This window comes from Bufo bufo, chromosome 3 (genome assembly GCF_905171765.1).
Source record: "Bufo bufo chromosome 3, aBufBuf1.1, whole genome shotgun sequence".
Classification (NCBI taxonomy): domain Eukaryota; kingdom Metazoa; phylum Chordata; class Amphibia; order Anura; family Bufonidae; genus Bufo; species Bufo bufo.
In genome coordinates, this window is record NC_053391.1 from 422,575,462 (window position 1) to 422,598,815 (window position 23,354).

Genomic DNA, 23,354 nt, shown 5'->3' on the forward strand with positions numbered 1-23,354 from the left:
TCCCCCTTGGGAAGATGCCTTAAATCCCCAGGGACAGTCAGCCATAGGCTGGAGAAGAATTTTAACGTGTGCATGCTGGCCCTTTAATAGCCAAGAAGCATGTGTCCAACAGGTGGAGAAACCAGGCAGAAGATAGAAGCCCAAGCTGAGGCCAGTCAGTGCAGCAGAGGACAACCAGTGACTGGGCCCACTGTGGGTGAGGTAGAGGGGGGCACAGGTACCCAGATGGGGAGGGTGAGTAAGACAGCGCCCATGGCAGTGCCACTAACAGCATGTATATGTATGAATCAACAGAGATAACGGTTGGATGAACAATTCTTTGTCCGACAGTTACGTCGGTCACTTAGTTTAAGGTGTCAGGAAGCCCATCCAACACAAGTGCTAGCATCCAAGATGGATATCAAAAAGAGTAGCAGTTGTAGGAGATTCTTTCCTTTGATGAGTTTTATTTCTATGATGAACATTAAGAGGGACATTTATTAAAGACCAGCGTTTTCCATTGCGCTGCTAGACGAAGCACCAAAGTTATATAGAGGCTCTTCGTCGAGCAGGCCATGCAACAGCCTAACTCTATGCCAGCTGTTTTGCCAGTGCAGATTTAAGCCATTTTTCATGCCAAAAACTGGCATCAAAAATAACTGAGCCAGGCCTAATGTCCCACCCATGCCAAATCCCCTTTCTCACTACTCTGGAAAAGTAGCGTGAGCAGCAAAAATGGCGTGCAACAAAATCTGGGCCTTGAATACACCACAAAGTGGCGTATGTGAGTTAATAAATGTCCCCCCTGAGTATTTATACCCTAAGAATACATACTAGGATGGGCACAGAACTTTTCAGAAAATCTTTTTCCATTTCTTCATGTCAAAAGTCACAGTGCGACTACTGTCTTTACAGCCTGGAAGTCTGTACTGTGAGTGATCTATTCTTTGTATACATGATACTTTTAGTGAATTAAGAATATATGTACGCTTCCAACGCTAGTCCTCCTAAAATTCTCAAATCATGGCATGTCTATGGAGGATGCTCATTGAATAGGAAAAAAGAAATGGGGAAACTGGAGCAGAGGAGAAACATAGGAAAGTTGCTCAGGGAAGAAAGGGTTGGTCCAGTCTATGCTATCTGCGATAACTCTCCCTACAAAAATTTGTAGTGAAATAGTTATCCACAGGAATGCACTGAACAGCTTGAAAATATATTTTAAAAAAATTGCTCCAGTCAAGATTGTCACTAGCAATTTCTTTTTTTAAATTGCTACAAGTTGGGATTTTTGACCAAAAGTACTAGCTACTTTTTCCATCCATAAGATATGAAAATAGGGCTTATGAAAAACAGTTACAGAGTAGAAGTGGAAAAATGCAGAAAATGCATGATGCAGGTGTTAAGCGATACAGATTTTTTTTTTTTTGTGGCTCCAGACACAAAAAGACTTATTGTGAAAATTCCCCTAGAATTATAGGTTTTAATTTTTTTTAAATATATATTGCAGAAGATGAATCAATTGTCTAATACAGGACTCCAAATTAGCACAGAATGTTTGGACTGAAAATCAGTTCCGTTATTCTGCATGTGAATGTTTGAGCGCTAAGCACATATTAAAGAACCACAGAACATTACATACATTTTAAAATGTACAATTTATTAACTTTTTTAGATATTTAAAAACAATACAAAATTTGTCTTCAAGACATTCTATAAATGTAAACATTTCATTTGTAAATTTATAGCTCTTTATAATACTAAACACATTTAGTCAATGGTCTAAATTTATAGATAATCCTACGTTATTAAAACAATAAAAATAATATATGCTTGATCGATCATAAAACAGATAAATATACAAATCAGTTTGAAAAAGAAAATAATGAAATTAAATTATATTAATACTTATCATAATAGTTAAACATAACTATAGTCCTTCATTGTAGGTACATTCATCTAGAGATATTTCCAACTAATTCTGAAAATACCAATTCATTCAATACAAACTAATACCAATCTTTATCCTATGTTAAAAAAAATTAAATAAAAAATGGACCAGATTTAAATGGAGGTTGCACATGTTTACAGCCGCCAGAACTAGTTTTATATGTTGCTGGTTACATAAAGAAAATACAAGATGAAGAGATATCGCTCCAAATTCACTAAAGGAACGAGAAAAAGAAGAATCGGGACTTTATTGCTGGGATGAATTAGGGTCACTATATAATAGTGAACAATTGCATACAGTTTCATAGAAACAAACTTCCATTTGCCCATTACTTTGGACAAACCTATTTACATAATAAAGACAGCCTAACTGGCGTGATGCTAAAAATGGATTCCGAGAGAGCCTAATACGACGGTGAACGTTGCTGCATTGCTTTTCCTTTCAGAACCCGTCTAATCTGAAAAAGGAATAAAAAGATATAAGGTTTAGAAACAGCCAAAAAAGTGCACTTTCATTAATATACTTTAATTAACCTACAGTGTATGCGCAAAGATGAACGCAGGTGTTTATTCTCAGCATACACTTAAATATAACGTGTCACAGTCACCAGTGCCACAATTCAACATTTTAATAAGCATATATTAGAAGAATAGAGTAGTAAAAAAAATATAACTTTATAATATTGCTACCATTTTATATGTCAAAAGCACTTAATTATACTGAATTGCACACTGGTCACTGCCATCGAGATTCTAAATTTAAGTATAAGCATATGTAGACAACAGGGATGGCTACCTGCTCAGTTACAAGTAGAGATAATAAAATAGTGCTTGGAGTGAACAATCCAATAGCTGCCTTAAAGGGGGTTGTCTCATCATGGACAATGGGGGAATATCGCTAGGATATGCCCCCATTGTGCTATAGGTGCGGATCCCACCGCTGGGACCCGTATCTATATCAAGAACAGAGCCCTGCAAGGTGGTGGCTGAAGGACTTCGGTTCGGCCACCAGCAACCCGGCTCCCTACAGAAATGAATGGGAGCGTACCGCACATGCGCGGCCTCCACTCCCATTCATTTCTATGGGGCCGACTGAAATAGCCGAGTCAGCTCGGCTATTTTCGCCATCCCAACAGAAAATGAATGGAGGGCGGCTGCGCACGCACAGTGCGCCCTCCTTCACATGCGGGGCTCAGTTCTCGATATAGGTGCGGGTCCCAACCGTGAGACCCGCACCTATAAGACAATGGGGGCATATCCTAGCGATATGCTCCCATTGTCCATGATGAGACAACCCCTTTTAGTCAAGTTACCAGAAATAATTACCTCTTCGCCTACTGCTCCATCAGGAACAAGGTGCACAGGTTGCTCATTCTCTAGGTTCCTAGCACTAGGGTCAGCCCCCTTCCTCATGAGCAGTCGTACAGCCCCTACATGGGCTCTTCTACTCTGTAGGCTTGCTGCAACATGTAATGCCGTGTTTCCATTGTAGGCCTGAGACAAAAAAACAAACAAAAAAAAACAACACATATATAAATGTTTCTGCAATGTTTTAAGAGCAGTTAACAGTTTAGAAGTAATTCTCTTAAGGCTAGTTTCACACTAGCGGTAAATTCTTCCAGGTCAGCAGGCTGTTGCGTCACAGGAATAACTTGTCGGAAGTCATTGTATCCGGCAGGCCAGTGACTATAATGGAGACTCTGCAGGATCCAGTCTGTTTCCCACATTAGTGTTGGGATTCAGCCAGACAAACACTGCTGCAAGCAGTGGTTTTTGTCTGCCCAAATCCCAGCACTAATGCTCATTATAATCATTGGGCTGTGGTAGGGTCAGGTACTATCTGGCTATGCCAGATATGATGTTTTTACCGCTAGTGTGAAACTAGTCTAACGAATATTGTATTTTCAAGTTGCACTTGAGTTCCCTCAAAGTCACACAAGCAAATAGAATATAGAAAAGAGAGCTTACAATTACCTTAGCATTAATAAAATGCAAACTGTTTGGCAACTCCAAGAAAAGACTCATCAGTTCAAGGTTCGCTTCTTCACAAGCTAAGTGGAGGGCCGTTCTTCCACTTTTTCGATCCTATAAATGATAAAGTTAAGTGAAGCTCCACAACGGAATTCTTGTTTCAGGATTAACACTTACTACGACAATTCATTCAGATAGACTTTGTTGCATCCATATTGTTATTATATTACACATAAGTTACCTGTCCTTTATTAAAGAAAAAATAAATAAATACTGAATCTTGTTTCCAATCAAATACTTCCAAATTAATTTCTTAGCATTGTCTAGTTGCATGAATGTGTTTAGGACATTGTCAGTGGGTGCTTCAACTCTTCATACTGCTGTGGAAACCTGGTAATGTCACGTAGCAATATGTGCCACAAAGCTTTAGTCTAGCATATTAAGTGATTAAGATGTTTACTGGTCCACAGCGCTGGACACTGACTATAGCTTAGGTTAAAATATATTTTTTTTTATGGAGTGATTCAGGAGAGGATTTTGCAGTTGGGGGGAATTTCAACTTAGTTACGTCTTCTTAAAAGGGTTATTCCAACAACAGCATTTATCACCTATCCTATGGAGTGTCATATAACTAGGAGTCTGACCGCTAGTAACCTCACAAATCCCAATTAATGGGGTCCCTGAGGCCCCTGTCTGAATGGAGTAATAGTACTCCATTAACGTCTATGAGTAAGCCATACACAGAGAGTCCTACAGAAGTGAATGAAGTGGCGGACCTATATCCTTTGGTGTCTTGCAGACTGTGAATATGTGAAATATGGTGTTTGTGGGGTATTTTTAAATCATTTATTATATAAAACTCCATTAGGCAGTGCAAGAAATTTGATTCATAATGATGAACAGAAAATCTTACCCTTGATTCTACTGAAGCTCCCATTTGAAGAAGTGTCTTAACTGTGTCGACCATGGCCTTATTCTTCATCAGTAGATCTTCTCTTGCAGGTGCACCAAACTGCAGTCTCTGAACAATAGCATTGTGAGCAATTACAGCACAATGCAATGGTGTCAGACCTATGTAGCACAATAAATGAACTATTAAAAGACAAGTCAAAGTTAACGGAATAAAAAATAAGGGGGTCATTTATTATCCAGAAATACGCCTATATTAGGCGTATTTCTGGGGCAGATTGCGATGAAATAGTTAGTTGTGCCGCAATCTGCGACATCTCCCCACTTACACCATGTCTAAAAAAATAAAATTTAAAAAAGTGGTTGTGGGAGGGGACAGGCCAGCTGAAAATTGTCTAAACATAAGCCAGCAATGAAGCTGGCTTACATTTAGACTGGCGCTGGATGCGCTGAAGTTATGTAGAGGCCTGCGTCTCTTCATAACTTTGGCGGATCCACCGCCAGATATACAGGGTTATTAAGACTGGCGTCTAAAATGCCAGTCTTAATAAAGGACCCCCTACATTTTGTGTCATTTAAATCACTCGACATAACATCATAGACATACCATCGTAATTAGTCGCGTCCACATCAATGTACTGATTGTTAGCTGCTGCGCTTTTTTGGATTGCCTGAAAAAGCAAAAATGAAAACATTGTAATGTTAGAACTATCATAACATATAGCATTGCCTAAACAGATAAATGACATAAAAGTCAATACAAATTTTGTAATATTCTTCTACCCAAGCTGAAAAACATGAAAAATGACATCATGCTACCTAACACAGTTGCGTAACATACATAGCGTAGATACAATGACTCCAATGACCCACCTGCAGCGGTTGCGAGTATCCTTTTTCAGCACACACATGGATCGGTGTACGTCCCCAGTGATCTGTAGTGCTGACTTGTGCTCCAAGGCCGACTAAGTCTTGAACAATCAGGTGTTGGTCGGCAGCTACAGCTACTTGCAAGGCACTCTAAAGTGTTGGGAAAGGAAAGTGTTAAACATAGAAACAAGGAAACAAGGCTAGACAAACAAGTCAAACAAGAAAGAACATATTGATAAAAATAAGGAGAGGTGGCAGGGTAAATGAATTACTAATACTAAGCCACTAGGAATGGACCTTGATTTTTATTATCTACATGATAAGAAAAGCTGCACTCAGTGCCAATGTCAAAGTCATTACGGCTGCTGATTAACTCTGTACATTGCCAATATGACACTGGAAAGAGGAACTGCAAAATGCATGAAATGACCTTCTGTGTCAATGTAAAAAAGGAAATATAACAGTGACTTCTTACAATAATGACAAAAAGTTACTGTACCTGGTTGTTATGTTCTTTTATATCTAACATATGGACGGAAGCCATCTTCTGTGCAATGACATAAGACAGGGCTCGTCTTCCTTGTGCAACTGCAATGTGCAGGCATCTGTAAACGTCCACCAAAAAAAATTGGATAAATCTACTGCCAACACGTTTACCTGTAGTACAATTAAAACTAGTCTGCAAAAAAAAATTTCATCTTGTAGTCAAAACACACCACAACTCAGCTTCAATCCCTTGATGACATCCCCCATACATGTATGGCAGATGTCAGAAATTTAAAGGAATTCTGCGGGAATTAAGAAAATGAAAATACTTAAATATTACTTTATTATAAATATATTCCCAAATACCTTTCATTAGTTATAATGGCTTGTTTTGTCTGGGGACCAATAATTAGGAGAAATAAAATGACCGCTGTCCTATTACAAAACCTGTCCTAATCACACAGGAGGACAAGTTACTTCACAACACTGAGCTAAAGAGCTGCCTCATCCTCCTCTCTGCTCTGCTTGTCAGGGATAATAATCCTGAATACAGATAAGATCTTTATCTGAATCTCTGTAGGAATGGAGATCATGAGGAGACATGAAGTACAGAGAGGACGGACGGGTCAGACTGTGGTAATAGAGACTGCAGAAAAGCTGCTGCTCATTATCCAGATCCTCCTCTCTGAACTTCATGTCTCCTCACGACCTCCATTCCTACAGAGATTCAGCTGAAGATCTTATCTGTATTCAGGATCATAATCCCTGATAAGCAGAGCAGAGAGGAGGATGAGGCAGCTCTTAAGGTCAGTGTTGTGAAGCAACTTGTCCTCCTGTATGATTAGGACAGGTTTTGTGTGTATTAATAGGACGACGGCCATTTTATTTCTCCTAATGATTTCTCCCTAAATAAAATAAACAAGCTGTTATAACTAATGTAAGGTATTTGGGAATATATTTATAATAAAGTAATATTTAAGTATTTTCATTTTCTTATTCCCGGAGAACCCCTTTGAACGTGGCGCCCGCTCAGGAAGTTCAGTGGGTGCCATAGCCAGTTGGTGAATGCTGTTTTATACAACAGACACCTGCCAGCAGTGTCCCTGATCAGAAAAAGAGTCCCTATAAAGCCCTGCCACATACATTGTGATTTTAATATAGACTGCAATACTTTATGATTGTAGTGTATAGTACAAGCAATTTAGTGATCACATGTTCAACCCCGCTAGAGGAACTAAAAAGTAAAAAAAAAAGTAATCAATCTTTTTAAAGGTACAAAATAATGAAAAATTCTAATCACCCCCTTTCCTAATTTTACACAAAAATTATAATAAATAGCACTGACACATCCAAAAATGCCCAAACTATTAAACTATTGATCCTGTATGATAAATGCCAAGATGGATTAAAAAAAATAAAAAACTGCTAAATTGCTATTTTTTGCCTGTTTCACCTCCCACAAAAAAATTGAATACAGAGTGATCAAGTAGTCAGACGTACCCCAAAACTGTTTACAGCAGCAAGGGTTTAACATAAAAACAAATTGCTAATTTCACTTACGTATCACCATCTGCATCTTTAGACAGGAGTTGCTCAGGAGACACATTTGCCAGTTTCTTTTCTTCTTGTTCTATCTGCCACTGAAAGAATGATTTTCCAACCTGAAATGGGCTTGTCTGATTGACCTCTACATGGCACGATGTTGGCGGGGAAAGATTTGGAGTTGGCTGGGCGACATTAGGATTTAAAAACTGATTGCAAGGAGGATCTGCAGGCAAGTTGAAGCCTGGAAGGACTGACTCGGCAGGGGTGGATTCAATAAGAGACAGGTAGCTGTCTATGGAGCAACTGTTAAAGACATCATTGGAACAAAGGATCTCTTGATAATCTTCAGACTGAGTGTAAGTGTTATAGTCTCCAGCACACTGTGGAGAAACATTCTGAGGGACTCCAATCTGGTACTGATCATTTGTATGCTGTGGAGACGAGCCATTGAACGCCTGAGGAGGCGAGAAGCTCTGAGCTGCTTGCTGATAATACTGTCCTTGTGTATGCATGTTCCAGTCTACTCGTACAGTGTTTAAGGACACCGGCTGGGACTCATTCTTTATGTTTATTAAACTCAGCAGGTCTAAGTTTGAGTCTCCACTCATCTCATTTTTTGAGGTATCATCCATGATTTCACCAGGGTTTGGAGTACTTGGTGGGGTCTAGGCAGAATAGACACAAATTAGTAGACGCTAATGAAAATATGCAAGTCTAAGGGCAGAATGAGAAAATGCATTTACCAAGAAAGAACTGGACTGGTAGATGCAGACTTTCTTTGCAGCTGGTGCATCCAATATGAAATCATTGGCCCGTTTCTGGCTCAATATGTTCTTTAGTTCTGGGAGGGAAGAAAACATGAAACAGACAATTATACTTATCCTGATGCTATACAGGCCACTTTAACTAGCACCTCAAGTAACACGAGGACAGGAAAAGCACCAGTTTAGTATTAAATATATACATACCAGTGTAAGGATCTTGGCTTCTGCATTTCTATCAGGGAAAAGAAAGAAGAATATGTTACACGTATTCATTAGGAACATTATCTAAGAATAGAGACTGTGGTTTTCTAAACGTGAATATCCAGGATAAGTACCACAGTCTTCTCTTATTAAACACAACTGACATTTACCTGGCTGCCAATTCTATAGGAAGTGAAAAAACACTGAATAATGTACCGTCAACAGGTCACCTACCTGGAAATCATCTATTTCCTGGCCTGTCTTATTTCTCATCTGGGTAAGGAGCTCCCGCACTGAATTCTTTACTCGAACCCCCTGAAAGCTTCCCTTTGGCGGACGTCCTGCCGCACTGGCTTGTCCAGCTAAAAACACAAAAATACATGTCTTACAAACAGCGTACTTGTAAACGCTTAGAAACGCAATCACATTAAATAAACATCCATTCAGAAAGCTGGCCTAGCTGCAAAAAAAACCCTAAGATTTTAACAGTTTTAAAAACTCCGTTTTTCACACTTTTTCCCTTAGCTGTCTAAGGCTACTTTCACACTAGCATTTTTGCTGGATCTGGAAGGGTTCAGCAAAAACGCTTCCGTTACTGATAATACAACCATCTGCATCCGTTATGAACTCCATTGAAAGTCAATGGAGGACGGATCCAAAGTCAGAGAAAACGGATCCGTCCCCATTGACTTGCATTGTGGGTCATGACGGATTTTGCTCCGCATCCCAGGACGGAAAGCAAACCGCAACATGCTGCGGTTTGCTCTCCAGTATGAGAACGTAACAGAATGCATTTTGGAGCATTCCGTTCTGTTCCCATTGACAATGAATGGGGACAAAACTGAAGCGTTTTTTTCCGGTATTGAGGCCCTATGACGGATCTCAATAGCGGAAAATATTAAAGATAGTGTGAAAGTAGCCTTAAGGGAGCTGAATGTCCGATCGTTTGTATTACACACTGTAATACTCATGTATTACACTGTATTGGGATACTTACCAACAGTCCAGATCCAGGATATAACAGAGGCCGGAACATGGAGGCCCCTGACTGTTTTGACAACTACTTGGCTCCCCACGATTGTGTTTATGGGGTGCCGATTGGAGGATAGAGGGAGCTCCATCCCTCCTTCTAACCACATGCTATTTATCATGGCATCTGGGGGGTTATATTTCCAGGATCTGAGTTACATCCGATCCCTGCAGTGTGAGTAGGGTGGCAGCTCTGCCGCGGATCCAGCTCTTGAACCATCGCTGTGATGTACTATTACTGCACTAATGTATGAGTACATCACAACGTGAAAGGGTTAATGGAATTTTTAAGTAAAATGTAAAAGATTTTAATAAAAATTTTAAAAAAGTCTTAGCATAAAATATATTTTATGGTGCAAACATTACACTAAATAAAGTCTGCCTCTGCACAGATTCAGTGTGAAATATCAATGGTATAAAAGTATGGCAAATATTGCTTTATTCTACATTCTCTCCCAAAAAAACCTACATGAAGTACACAATAATATAAGTATGACAAAGTAATACAATTTCTACCACATAAACTTGCCTCATACAGACACGTCAAAAAAATTAAAAATAATTGTGCCTGCTGAAATGCAAAGTGGCAAAAATGAAAATTTTGATGATCATTAAAGCCCTTTCAGGCTTGGTCATTATGGGGTTAAATAGTGTGGCAGGAAACTAGCTTCTATACTGACGGAGGAAACGTAAAGGGAGCAACCCCTAAAGCAAACCAGTTCCTCGGCATAGCTTGGGCACACCTTAGCTCCTCTCTGACGTCAGTAAGACTGAATCCTAGCAACAAAGAGTTTGCTCAAGTTTAACTGTAGAAGTGCCGTCTGCGTCCAACAACCAGAATAAACAGCATAACAAGAGTATAAAACCAAACATCACTGTGTGTTCTTCTCAATAATAATGCCATTACTGCAGGTACTACGCTACTAATACAAATCACTAATTCTCCTTACCCTTCTTAGTGCGGGGCCAGGAGGCGCTCAGGCTGCCCTCGCTGTCAGACGTAGGGGAGCAGGGGCCAGAGGAGATGGAGTGAGAAGGAGAGGTCGCAGTGTCCGAGCTGGGAGAGCCGCCATAGAAGTATCCAAGATTCATGGGGCTGTTGATCCACTCTTGATCCAGTAACTCCGTGGAGTCCTCGATTACTCGCTCCAGGATCATGACTGCAGAGAGAGCGGAGCCGGAGCTCTACCGTGATAATGTGACTACTAGACACGCACACTGCACGTCTTCTGGATGTGGGAAATTCCCTGTCCACATTATGTATGACAGCTGTCCGCCTCCCACCCACACCTTCCGGGTGTCCTGGGTGCTGATTGGCTGCCGCTCACTACACAACCAGGGGAGGGGAGATTAGGGCAGGGTTTACTGGAAAAGGAGTAGAGAACATTGTGCAATGTCGCCCAGTTCTCACAGATAAAATCATGGCAGATGCTAAAACCTTTGATGGCGTCACGCCCATGTGAACAGAATTTTCTGGGCGAGGAGCAATTCTGGAGTTTGGTAGAAAGTGTGTTTTCCTGGGGTTTCTGAGGAGCTGCAGAGAAGAGCTATTCTGGAGGGGTTTTTGTACAAAGGGTGTTGTCCCAGACACGCTCACTGTAAACTGTAATAGCATAAACAGGAGGTGCAATGCTCTGCACAGACAGGTGACTCTGGGTGCACTTGGATACAATGCCCTGCATGCAATGTCCCTCTGGGTGCACTAGGATACAGTGTAGGGACTGGGGACTATGGCATGCAATGCTTTGCAGCGACAAGGGACTCTATGCACTGGGTGGCAGTGCTCTATAGAGACCGCAAACTCTGGATGTTTGCTGGACGTGAAAGAGTTAAAAATTACAAACTGCAGCAGGTAAAGCTGTTATTAGGCTCATTAGTATGTTATTTTTTCTGAGTGCACAGCTTAGAACACTGAATTGCTCTGCAGGATGGGGACTCTGGGCTGCAATGCTCTGCATAGACAGGACTGGGTGCAAAGGTATGAAATGTTTTGCATAGTGAGAGGACTGAGATGAAATGCTCTGCGTTAGGGTTGCTTCAATACCAAAATTTTGAATCCGTTTCGATACCATAAAAAAGTATTGCGCTACTCGATACCACGCCAAAGAAAAAAAAAAAAAAAAAAGGCGCGTGCATTCCGCATTTTATGGAACGTCCGGCCCATAATAGAACAGTCTGATCCTATTTTTGGGGGGACTAGGTGACAAAAAAAAATAAATGGCGAATCGCGCAGTTTTTCTTTCTTTTACGGCATTTACTGCATGGGAGATATTTTTAAATATTTTATTAGTTTGGACTTTTCGGACGTGGCGATATGTAATATTTTATTTATTGTTTCTATATTTTATATGTAAAATTGGGAAAGGGGTGATTTGTACTTAATATTTTGGTGTGTTTTTTTTTTGTTTTTTTTTACTGTTTTTTTAACAACTATTTCCCCCTCTTGGGGGCTAGAACCTGGGATATTTCCATCCCTTGTCTATTCACCCTAATAGAGCTCTATTAGGGTGAATAGGACCTCACACTCTCCCTGCTGCTCTGTGCATAGTACACACGGCAGCAGGGAGATTACCATGGCAGCCAGGGCTTCAGTAGAGTCCTGGCTGCCATGGTAACCGAACGGAGCCCCGCAATTACACTGCTGGGGCTCCGATCAGAGGCTGCCACTGCACCAATGAGAGGAGGTGAGGGGCCACCAACGATTTTAATACTGTGGAGGGGGCGCACTGCGCCACCAATAATAATTAACTTTTAATATACAAATATAGCCGGCGGCAGAAACACATTGCCGGCACCCGACCTCTAACAGGGCGCTGCGATCAGCAGCAATGAACCCCTCAGGTGCGGCACCTAAGGGGTTAACTGCCGCGGGTCGCAGCGCCCTGTCAGAGGCAGGGTGCCGCAATGTGTTTCTGCCACCGTCTGCATTTGTAATGTATTAAACGTTAGTTATCACAGCCCCTCCCCTCCTCCTCCCCTCTGCACTTTCATTAGAGGCAGCCGCAGCACAGGGGGGAGGGAGAGACTGCTTCCTTCTCCCCGTGCTGCTGAGGGAACATGGCGCACACTGAGAGCAGCGCGATTCATATTATCCAATACTGGGCTGTGCAGTATGGGGGGTCTGATCTAATGTCCTGATATTTATGGGGGGTCTGATCCAATGTCCTGATATTTATGGGGGGGAAGTCTGATCCAATGTCCTACTATTTATGGGGGGGGGGTCTGATCCAATGTCCTGATATTTATGGGGAAGGGGGGTCTGATCCAATGTCCTGATATTTATGGGGAAGGGGGGTCTGATCCAATGTCCTGATATTTATGGGGAAGGGGGGTCTGATCCAATGTCCTGATATTTATGGGGAAGGGGGGTCTGATCCAATGTCCTGATATTTATGGGGAAGGGGGGTCTGATCCAATGTCCTGATATTTATGGGGAAGGGGGGTCTGATCCAATGTCCTGATATTTATGGGGGGGTCTGATCCAATGTCCTGATATTTATGGGGGGGTCTGATCCAATGTTCTGATATTTATGGGGGGGGGGGTCTGATCCAATGTCCTGATATTTATGGGGGGTCTGATCCAATGTCCTGATATTTATGGGGGGGGGGGTCTGATCCAATGTCCTGATATTTATGGGGGGTCTGATCTAATGTCCTGATATGAGGTGTGATGAAAAATATGTTTTATTATCATCGGGTGTGTCTTACTTACTTTACGCACTTATATGGCGCTGACATATTTCGCAGAGCTTTACAGATATTAGCATCAATCTCACAATCTAACTGTCCTATCAGTATGTCTGGAGTGTGGGAGGAAACCGAAGAACACGGAGGAAACCCACACAAACACAGGGAGAACATACAAACTCCATGCAGATGTTTTCTTTGTTCAAATTCGAACTTAGGACCCCAGCGGATCTAATTTCTATGCATGTATGCCAACATCATCCCTTTCACACTATTCTAAGGATCTGTTTGATAGCCTCTCATTGTATCCATCAGCCATCACAGAAGTTTGACAAACATCAAAGTTTTGAATCTCAGCTTTTAAAGCAGCTCTCTTGAATATGAATGGACTATACTAGCAGTGAGGATGCCTGGCCCTGTCAATCTAACTTGGAGGGGGTGTGGCAAATGGGAGAGGTGGAGTCAAACCAGTGCTCTGTGAGGCAAGGCCAGCCCCTCAGTGTTCTGAGCACTTAATTTACATATAACTAAAAAGTAGAATTTCTCCGCATGGTGACATTGTAAGACACATTTGTAATGATTCCACTTCTATGGGGGATAAATGCTATTTACAGCTAAAACCACTTACCACTACAGATCACCAACCACAGGCATCACATTCTGCTGAATTATCTAATGTCTATGGTCACTATACATACAGGGGTTTCAGAATGTACCCCAACACCTTCCGTCTCTAAAGTTCAGCATCATAACTGTCTGGTGGGCAGAGGTCGCACTACTTTTTTTCAGAAGAGTATTTTTGAGGAGTATTTTTACCCCAGGGAGGAGTACGAAAGTTGCAGTAATACAAATATATAATACGTAGGCCTACGTTTGCCCACACCTGCGTTGGAGGCTGCATTTGCAGCTTTTGTCTAAAGACCAGACAAAAAAAGCCTTGTATGCAGCACTTTTTTATCTGGTTAAAAGACAGATCCGAAACAGAAATTGATGGTTCCCATCATTGTCTGCGGAGTATGTTCAGCTTCTTGCCTGTGGGGTGACAGGAGTAGGGGGGAGAATCCTATAAGATTTTGTGTCTCCCCCTCTTGTATTTCTGTAGGTCACGTCCTCATGGTAACTATTCTGCATACACTTAGAGACTATGCTCCTCATTATCCTGCAGCCGGAGGGTGGTGCTAATTATGGGGCGATAGCAAGGTGTACAGAACTACGAGGAAGCAGAGGGAGGTGCAGAGAACTGGGAGATTGGATGGAACCATGATTGCCGTAGGGGGGGGGGGGAATCACTCACTTGAAGACAGGCCGAGCTTTTCACTGCCACAACTTGCAAGGGGGCTCTTCTCTCAGACCGGGGACCAGTCACACGAGTCTGCAGCTGCTTAGCTCTCCAGCGGCCCTGTCAGGTTTCTCGCAGTCTCCAGATGATCCATGGGTTGCCAGATTTATTACACTTTCATTCAGGTGCCTCCTTGGGACTTGCTTTGAAGTAAAAACAGTTATCCGACACTAACAAATGCTCCCCCAATATGCCGGGCGCTGCTCCTGGTTCCCGCACCGTGCTGCTGCTTCCCCCCATGCGCGGATGAAAACATCCAGTGGGGGGGGGGGGTTAGCCAATGGCAGGCAGCGATGGGGGACAAGGTCTCTAGCATCGCAGGTGATGCTAGGGAGGCTTGTCCCAGTCACCGCCTGTCATTGGCTGCCCCCCATCCCTCCCCCTGACAACAGATGTTTTCATCTGCACATGGGGAGAAGCAGCAGCAGCACCAGTGTGGGGACCAGGAGCAGCGCAGGGAACATTTGTCGGATAACCCCTTTAACTTCAAAGCAAGCACCTGAATGAAGCTGTAATAAATCTGACAACCCATGGATCATCTGCCAACTCCAGGTCAAACAGAGCCCCTAGGCTGAAACCTGAACTGTCAAGGTACTGGTGGATAGGTCCTTCTCTAGCCCCTTCTGTAGGTAGTTCAGGATCTGAACCAACCTTGCATCTCAGATGATAAGGCTACTTTCACACTAGCGGCAGGACGGATCCGAAAGGCAGTTCACCCTGTCGGATCCGTCCTGCCGCTATTTCGCCGTGCCGCCGGACTGCCGCTCCGTCCCCATTGACTATAATGGGGACGGGGGCAGAGCTCCGGCGCAGCACAGCAGTGCGTGGCGAGAGGCTGCCGAACTAAATGTACTGCATGTCCGACTTTTTAGTCCAGCGGCCTCTCACCGCGCACTGCCGTGCTGCACCGGAGCTCCGCCTGCAGCGTTTTGGTGTCCGTCTGACGAAGCGGAGCCAAACAGATCCGTCCTGGCAAACAATGTAAGTCAATGGGGACAGATCTGTTTTCACTGACACAATAGAAAACGTCTTGGCTATGTTAAAGGTAATACAAACGGATGCAGACGGTTGTATTATCTGAACGGATCCGTCTGTGCAGATCCATGACGGATCCGCACTAAACGCGAGTGTGAAAGTAGCCTTACATATAATTGTATTTTCAGCCAAGGAGGAGTACGCGTCAGATGGTTGTTCTTCTGGCCATAACTTTTTATTTTTCTGTTGATGTAGAAGTATGAAGGCTTGATTTTTGTGGGGGATATTTTTTAGTGACACTATTTTGCTGTACTTATTAACTTTTATCACCTTTTTGGGGGAGATGATGGGGAAAATGTTCTCCATGTGGCATAACTGGCAGTGTTAATGTTATTCAATTGGTCAGTCCGATTATGGCGATACCAAATATGTATCATTTTATGTGTTCTTTTTAATACTTTTGCACGATAGCACGTCTTGTTAGGTTATGTTGCTGCTGAAGCTGTATATGGCTTGTTTTTGCAGGGTGGGAAGAAGTTTTCATTGGTGCCATTTTTGGGGGTACATGGGACTTAACATTTATTTTTTGGGGCAAAGGTGAATAGGAAAAAAACAATTTCATAATTTTTGCCTTTTTATGTTGTTCACCGGGTGGTATAATTTATTTGTACCTTTATTAAAAAGGTATTTAATTTTCTTTTTCAGTCCCACTAAAGGACTTCACAATGCAATTGTTTGATCGCCGACATACCGCTTTTGTAAAATTATTATACCAAAGCATACATTACATTATCATGTACATTAGGTCTGTCATTATGCTATTAGGTTGTGCCTGCGGCATGCGTTCCTGACAGGTCTGGGGAGGGGGGGTCCCCAGTTGCCATGGCAATACACATTGCCCATTTGGGTCGTTGGGGGTGATGGGGACACAGTGAGTTTCAACCCTCTGTCTAACTGCCTATATGTTGCAGTTACTATTGACCGCAGCATCTAGGGGGTAATCCTCCAGGATCAGTTATATTCACCCCAGGCCACTACTACTGGAGGCGGGTTGTCAACCAGTGCAAAAGAGCTCCCTAACCCCTGAATCACCATGACATATTTGTACGTCAGGAAGGCTTAAAGGGGTTCTGCAGTTTTTTTAAACTGATAGATCATCAGCATCTAACTGGCGGGGGTCCGACACGCGGGACCCCCGCCGATCAGCTTATTGAGAAGGCAGCAGCGATGGCAGTAGCACTAATATCTGTTCACTTGAATGGAGCTTAGCCGCGCACAGGCCAGTGATACTACTCGTGATGTCACTGGGCAGGCGGTAAACAGCTGATCGGCAGTGGACAGGATGTCGGATCACCGCCAATCAGATGCTGATGATCTATCCAGAGGATAGATCATCAGTTTAAAAAAACTGCAGAACCCTTTTAAGGAGTTAAAAACTAGGATAGTAAATCATCTACCAGCATAAAAAACAAGCATGTATTTATAACTGGGGATTCAATGATGTTTTTCTTTGCAGGAGGTCCTACCAATGTTTACTGTCAGAAATCCTATATTGCCTGAAACCTTTCCCTTCACATCATGAAAATGAAGCAAGCTGTATGCTACCTATTTAGCCTTACATGTAAGACCTTATATGTGAGCTGCAGACTCGGGATTACTAGGTGCACACAACTGCCAGAACCTGTCCAGCAGCGCCTGTTGGTGGCGAGCTGTGGCCCTGCACTCATGTCGCGCAGCACTTCTACTGCAAAAGGTGTTCTGCTGACAAAGTGCTGTTCACACGGCCGTTGTGGTTCCGTGGCAGTATTGCGGCCCACATACAGTGGCAATACACGGGCACCGGCCATGTGCAACCCGGATTACGGATGCGGACCCATTCACTTGAATGGGTCAGCAATCACGGAGATGCAAAACGGAAGCACGGATCAGAACCCCACGGAAGCACTACGGAGTACTTCAGTGGTGTTTCTGTCCGTGCCTCCGCACCTCCAAAAAAATTTTTTTGCGGGATCAAGTTGAATGGGTCTCGATCCTTCCTGGCCGCCGCACAGACGTTGCCTGTGCATTGGGGACCGCAAATTGCAGTCCCCAATGCACAGAACCACAACGGCCGTGTGAATAAGCCCTAATTCAGCGGATGCGATGTCAGACAGGGACACACAGCATTATGAATCATTATAAGGCCATGCGGTCCTGTGAAAGGAGCAGTGTCCGTAACGGGAAAAATCACACTCCCACACATGCTCTCCTGAAGTTACCCTTATATAGCTAGCACCCGCCGTGTATAGAGTGGGCTCAGCTTATCAGCTCAATTATGCCTCACCCACTCATGACTAGGGCTGCAGTAAACGATTATTTCAGTAATTAAAGAGAACCTGTCATGTGGATATTTGCATATAATCTAACTAATTATATACAATCATTAACTACTAAAAAGTACCTTAGATGTATTCACTTACTGGTGTGACAAATGGTTATCTCATAATATACACACAAAGATGCCGCATGCTAATGAGCTGATTTGAGTCCAGCGTGATGTCATTGAGTCCAGCGTATATTTAATTCAGAGCTATAGCCACTCCCCTGCCCACCTGCTGCTGATTCCTATGGAAAATAACTGTCATTCAGCAGCAGGTGGGCGGGGAGAGTCAGGAGCTCATGAATATTCAGGGATCATCATTATCAGCTGGAGCTTTTCAATACAAGATGTTGGCAGATTGACTGGGTCAATTAAAGAAAGTGACCCAGCATTGTGCTAAGAGAATGTGTCACTTATTTATGTTGCCCTTAGTTAGGACACTATAAAACTGGTGACAGGTTCCCTTTAAGTATTCTATTAATTATTTTTACGATTAATTGAGTAATCTAATAAGAAAAAATGAATTAATAGACTGTTTTCCTTTATAAAAACTCATCAGACCCCCTGCCATCAGTCCCCAACACCCTTCCTTTCCCCCTGTACGATCAGCCCAAGTGCATCAGCTCCACTCCCCCACCCCAGCGCCATCAGCTCCACTCCCCCACCCCAGCGCCATCAGCTCCACTCCCCCACCACAGCGCCATCAGCTCCACTACCCCACCACAGCGCCATCAGCTCCACTCCCCCACCACAGCGCCATCAGCTCCACTCCCCCACCCCAGCGCCATCAGCTCCACTCCCCCACCCCAGCGCCATCAGCTCCACTCCCCCACCCCAGCGCCATCAGCTCCACTCCCCCACCACAGCGCCATCAGCTCCACTCCCCCACCACAGCGCCATCAGCTCCACTCCCCCACCACAGCGCCATCAGCTCCACTCCCCACCACAGCGCCATCAGCTCCACTCCCCCACCACAGCGCCATCAGCTCCACTCCCCCACCACAGCGCCATCAGCTCCACTCCCCCACCACAGCGCCATCAGCTTCACTCCCCCACCACAGCGCCAGCAGCTCCCCCTCGTCATCAGTTGCTCCCCCTCCCAGCCATCAGTGCCCAGCCGCAGTGCATCCGACGATGTGTGAGTAATAGCAAGCTCTTCGCTCACACTCTGTGGTCACATGGCACAAACGAATCATCAATTCGAGGATTTTTTTGTGTCGAGTTAATCGATTAATTAGAGTAATCGTTTCAGCCCTACTCCTGACAAATATATCAGTCATGGGTCGCTCGGGTGCTAACCTGCATTTGGCTGCTCGGCTCAAAGATATTTCACTGCATTTACTTGCTACACAAACATCCGAGGCTTCCATCGGAAGGATTTCCACCAAGTGGCATCTGTCACCCATAGGCGCCAAGGTTGAAAAAACATGTAAAAGCCGACAGCACATAAACACTGCAGTATAAAAACCGCTTTATGGCTCATTTGCACAACTATATTATTGGTTAATGTTATTTAAGTATATTTGTTACCCAAATGATAGCAGATCCCATCAAAAAAAGGCAAAAAACGAAGGATAATTTCACACTAGCGTTTTTCTTTTCTGGTATTGAGTTCCGTCCTAGAGGCTCAATACCGAAAAAAAATGCATCAGTTTTATCTCCATGCATTCTGAATGGAGAGCAATCCGTTCAGGATGTCTTCAGTTCAGTCCCTCTCACGTTTTTTGGACGGAGAAAATACTGCAGCATGCTGCGGTATTTCCTCTGGCCAAAATTCCGGAACACTTGCTGGAATGCCGGATCCGGTACCAAGTGTTCAGGAAATTGCCGCATTGACGATTTCGGTCTGCACATGCACAGAACTTTAAAAATGTGAAAAAATTACCGGATCCGTTTTTCCAGATAACACTGGAGAAACGGATCCGGTATTTCAATGCATTTGTCAGACGGATCCGGAAACAAATGATAACCATTTGCATACTGATTTCCGGATCTGGCAGCAGTTCCGGCAACAGAACTGCTGCCGGATCCTCACAACGCTAGTGTGAAAGTACCCTTAGTTTTCTTGCATTCCTTTGGTAAAGCTTTTATTTTTCTTTCACCTGGTGGGATCAGATATATCACAGAAATGACGGCCACGTATGCTCTCATAGCTTTAGTATTAGAGACGAGCGAATTTCCGCTTATGAAATTCGTTCACGCTTCGCTTGCTGGTAAAAGGCGAATTGCGTTATGGATTCCGTTACCACAGACCATAAAGCAATTCTATGACGGAATGCCTTTAGAGGCATTCCATTATTCATTCCGTCATAATAGAAGTCTATGGGCTGCAAAACGGATCCGTCCCGTTTCCGTTATGCAGGGGAGTCCTCTCCTGATCCTGAGTCCTCTCCTGCATAACGAAAACGGGACACTCCGTTCCGCATTCCGTCAGAACTGCGTTATGGTCCGTGGTAACGCAATTCGCCTTTTACCACCAAACGATGTGTGAAATTCGCTCATCTCTAATTAGTATATTGTAATTGACTTTCTACGGTATTAACAAAACAATGGTCAGAATTCCAAATTTCTCACATTCTTCTTCTTCTTACATTGTGAATGCAGTAAGAAAAGAAAAACATCCTACAAAAAACACAAGCCAGTCTACATTTTTGTTATGGGCCATGGATTGCAGACTCCTCTACCAAAAAACACCTGGAAGAACTGCTGCGGTTTTATTTCCCATAGCCACCCACCCCCCGGCTCCATTACAAAATACACCGTCTGGCTTTTGGAGTGCGATGAACAAACAAAACAAAAAATTCATTGCTTGGTCACAAAGGCTGAAAAGCTAGTGGCGGTGCAGGATGATGGCAGCGTCGTCCTGCTAACTCGAAATCAGATCAAAATTATTCTGGGTTAATTTGACGCTATTATGGTTCAGCTCCATTATGTTTCCAGCCCGCTGGTGGCAGGACGACAACGAAGAGTAACCCCTGACTTGTCAGGACCAGCTGTATAGACAGTGAAAGACCCCGAGCCCTCTTCTTATAGCCTAGGCCAGTGGTGGCGAACCTATGGCACTTGGAGCCCTATCTGTGGGCACCCACACCCTGGAATATGCCTTAGACTATTCCTGCCACTCATCAGCGCAGGGCGCACTATGTACAGCACAGGCAGCGCACTGAATGTAGGCAGGATATTATAGCTACATGATAAAGTACATGGGAGATATACTATATGGGACTGTAGTACTCAGGGTAAATTGCCGTGTTGGCACTTTGCGATAAATATGTGGTGTTTGGGTCCCAGTTTAGGCACTCGGCCTGTAAAAAGTCCCCCATCCCTGGCCTCGGCCATCTTTATGTAGAGCAACAATCCTTTTTCAGATCCTCGGAGAGTTCTTTGCCATGAGGAACTTCCAGTGACCAGTGTGAGAGCGGTAACACCAAATTTATCACACCTGAGACCTTGTACCACCGGGGAGGGAAAATGGCTAATTGGGCACAATTTGACCATTTTCACTTAGGGGTGTACTCACTTTTAGGCATTAATGGCTGTGTGTTGAGTTATTTTGAGGGCACCCCAAATGTACACTGCTAGGGCTCATGCACACGACTGTGTGCCAGCTGGGACCATGCTGCGGACCGCAAATTGCACTTGATTGGGGTCCGCGATCTGCACCGCAATTGACTACTTTACATTGTATCAAAGCGTCAGATCTTCAGTGTTGTCCCATGAAAAGATAGAATAAAATATTTACAGAAATGTGAGTTGGCGCACTCAGTGACGTGAGATACCGTACACGGCGCACAGACTTCAGACGCAATATCGGACCGTTTATCGGGTGTACTCACTGACGTGAGATACCGTACACGCCGCACAGACTTCAGACCCAATATCGGACCGTTTATCGGGTGTACTCAGTGACGTGATACCGTACACGCCGCACAGACTTGAGACGCAATATCGGACCGTTTATCGGGTGTACTCAGTGACGTGATACCGTACACGCCGCACAGACTTCAGACGCAATATCGGACCGTTTATCGGGTGTACTCACTGACGTGAGATACCGTACACGCCGCACAGACTTCAGACCCAATATCGGACCGTTTATCGGGTGTACTCAGTGACGTGATACCGTACACGCCGCACAGACTTCAGACCCAATATCGGACCGTTTATCGGGTGTACTCACTGACGTGATATACCGTACACGCCGCACAGACTTCAGACCCAATATCGGACCGTTTATCGGGTGTACTCAGTGACGTGATACCGTACACGCCGCACAGACTTCAGACCCAATATCGGACCGTTTATCGGGTGTACTCACTGACGTGATATACCGTACACGCCGCACAGACTTCAGACGCAATATCGGACCGTTTATCGGGTGTACTCACTGACGTGAGATACCATACACGCCGCACAGACTTCAGACCCAATATCGGACCGTTTATTGGGTGTACTCACTGACGTGAGATACCGTACACGCCGCACAGACTTCAGTCGCAATATCGGACCGTTTACCGGGTGTACTCAGTGACGTGATACCGTACACGCCGCACAGACTTCAGACGCAATATCGGACCGTTTATCGGGTCTACTCACCGACGTGAGATACCGTACACGCCGCACAGACTTCAGACCCAATATCGGACCGTTTATCATCATTTCCTCTAGTGGCCCCAATGGAATTCAGTCTGACGCCAATCGCTGGCAATCTACTGCTGTGGTGGAAACCTTCCCAGTGGGCAAACATCAGATAAGTTGCCCCTCACCATCTGCACTACATATTACCTCAGCCCTCAGGGTCCCACATAGTGGCAATACCCGCACAGCACATGGTTTCTCCACAAGAACAGTTGTCACATTCTGCCTAAATGGTTAACCCCCTCCCCTCTGCCGCTACGTGAGAACCGTGCCAGGGTTCAGTCACCCAGCAGCTCCTTATTACACATTCTAGCTTGCCTTCATCCATATAAACACTCACCGAAAGTGGCGGGGTGACGGCCGGAGCGGGCAGAGGCATGTGCCGGAGATCCCGCTGGCCGGAGACAGGTGCAGGCTCCCCGGTGACGGCAGCGCCCTGTACAGACTGCTGAGAACGCCCTGAGGAAACTCGCACTGGCGAGCGGCGAGGCTGGAATTTCCGCGGTCGAACATGTGCCGTGAGGGGCATTCCCGTCTGGTGCTGTGCCCTGTATGACTGCACTGCTCCCGGACTGCTGACTGTCCTTCTCACCCAAAACCAGACCCGTCTCTCGCCTTCAGGCGCTTTCATTCCAGCCATTTGCTTCGTGTCCGT

At 44.2% G+C, this 23,354-nt stretch overlaps 1 protein-coding gene across 2 annotated transcripts; it reads right to left on the reverse strand.

Moving 5' to 3' along the window:
- Positions 1 to 1,704: 1,704 nt before the first annotated feature.
- On the reverse strand, positions 1,705 to 10,943 carry LOC120995613 (NF-kappa-B inhibitor zeta-like). 2 transcript variants are annotated; one of them, XM_040424921.1, is made up of 12 exons: positions 10,656 to 10,943; positions 8,907 to 9,035; positions 8,676 to 8,703; positions 8,451 to 8,548; positions 7,723 to 8,372; positions 6,176 to 6,281; positions 5,680 to 5,826; positions 5,414 to 5,477; positions 4,811 to 4,968; positions 3,901 to 4,011; positions 3,253 to 3,420; positions 1,705 to 2,384 (listed from the first exon to the last, which is right to left on the reverse strand). In XM_040424921.1, the coding sequence occupies exons 1-12, from the start codon at positions 10,857 to 10,859 to the stop codon at positions 2,331 to 2,333; spliced, it is 1,917 nt and encodes a 638-aa protein (XP_040280855.1). In that variant the 5' UTR covers positions 10,860 to 10,943; the 3' UTR covers positions 1,705 to 2,330. The 2 variants fall into 2 exon arrangements, with proteins under 2 accessions (XP_040280855.1, XP_040280854.1); XM_040424920.1 differs by having other exon boundaries at positions 8,907 to 9,034; positions 10,652 to 10,943.
- Positions 10,944 to 23,354: the final 12,411 nt, after the last annotated feature.

Coding starts and splice junctions, on each gene's coding strand:
- LOC120995613 (XM_040424920.1), bottom strand. CDS start 10,859: ATGATCCTGGAGCGAGTAATCGAGGACTCCACGGAGTTACTGGATCAA. Junction 9,035..10,651: donor CTGGCCCCGCACTAAGAAGG/GTAAGGAGAATT, acceptor TTGTGTTTTTAG/CTGGACAAGCCAGTGCGGCA. Junction 8,373..8,450: donor ACCAGTCCAGTTCTTTCTTG/GTAAATGCATTT, acceptor TATTCTGCCTAG/ACCCCACCAAGTACTCCAAA.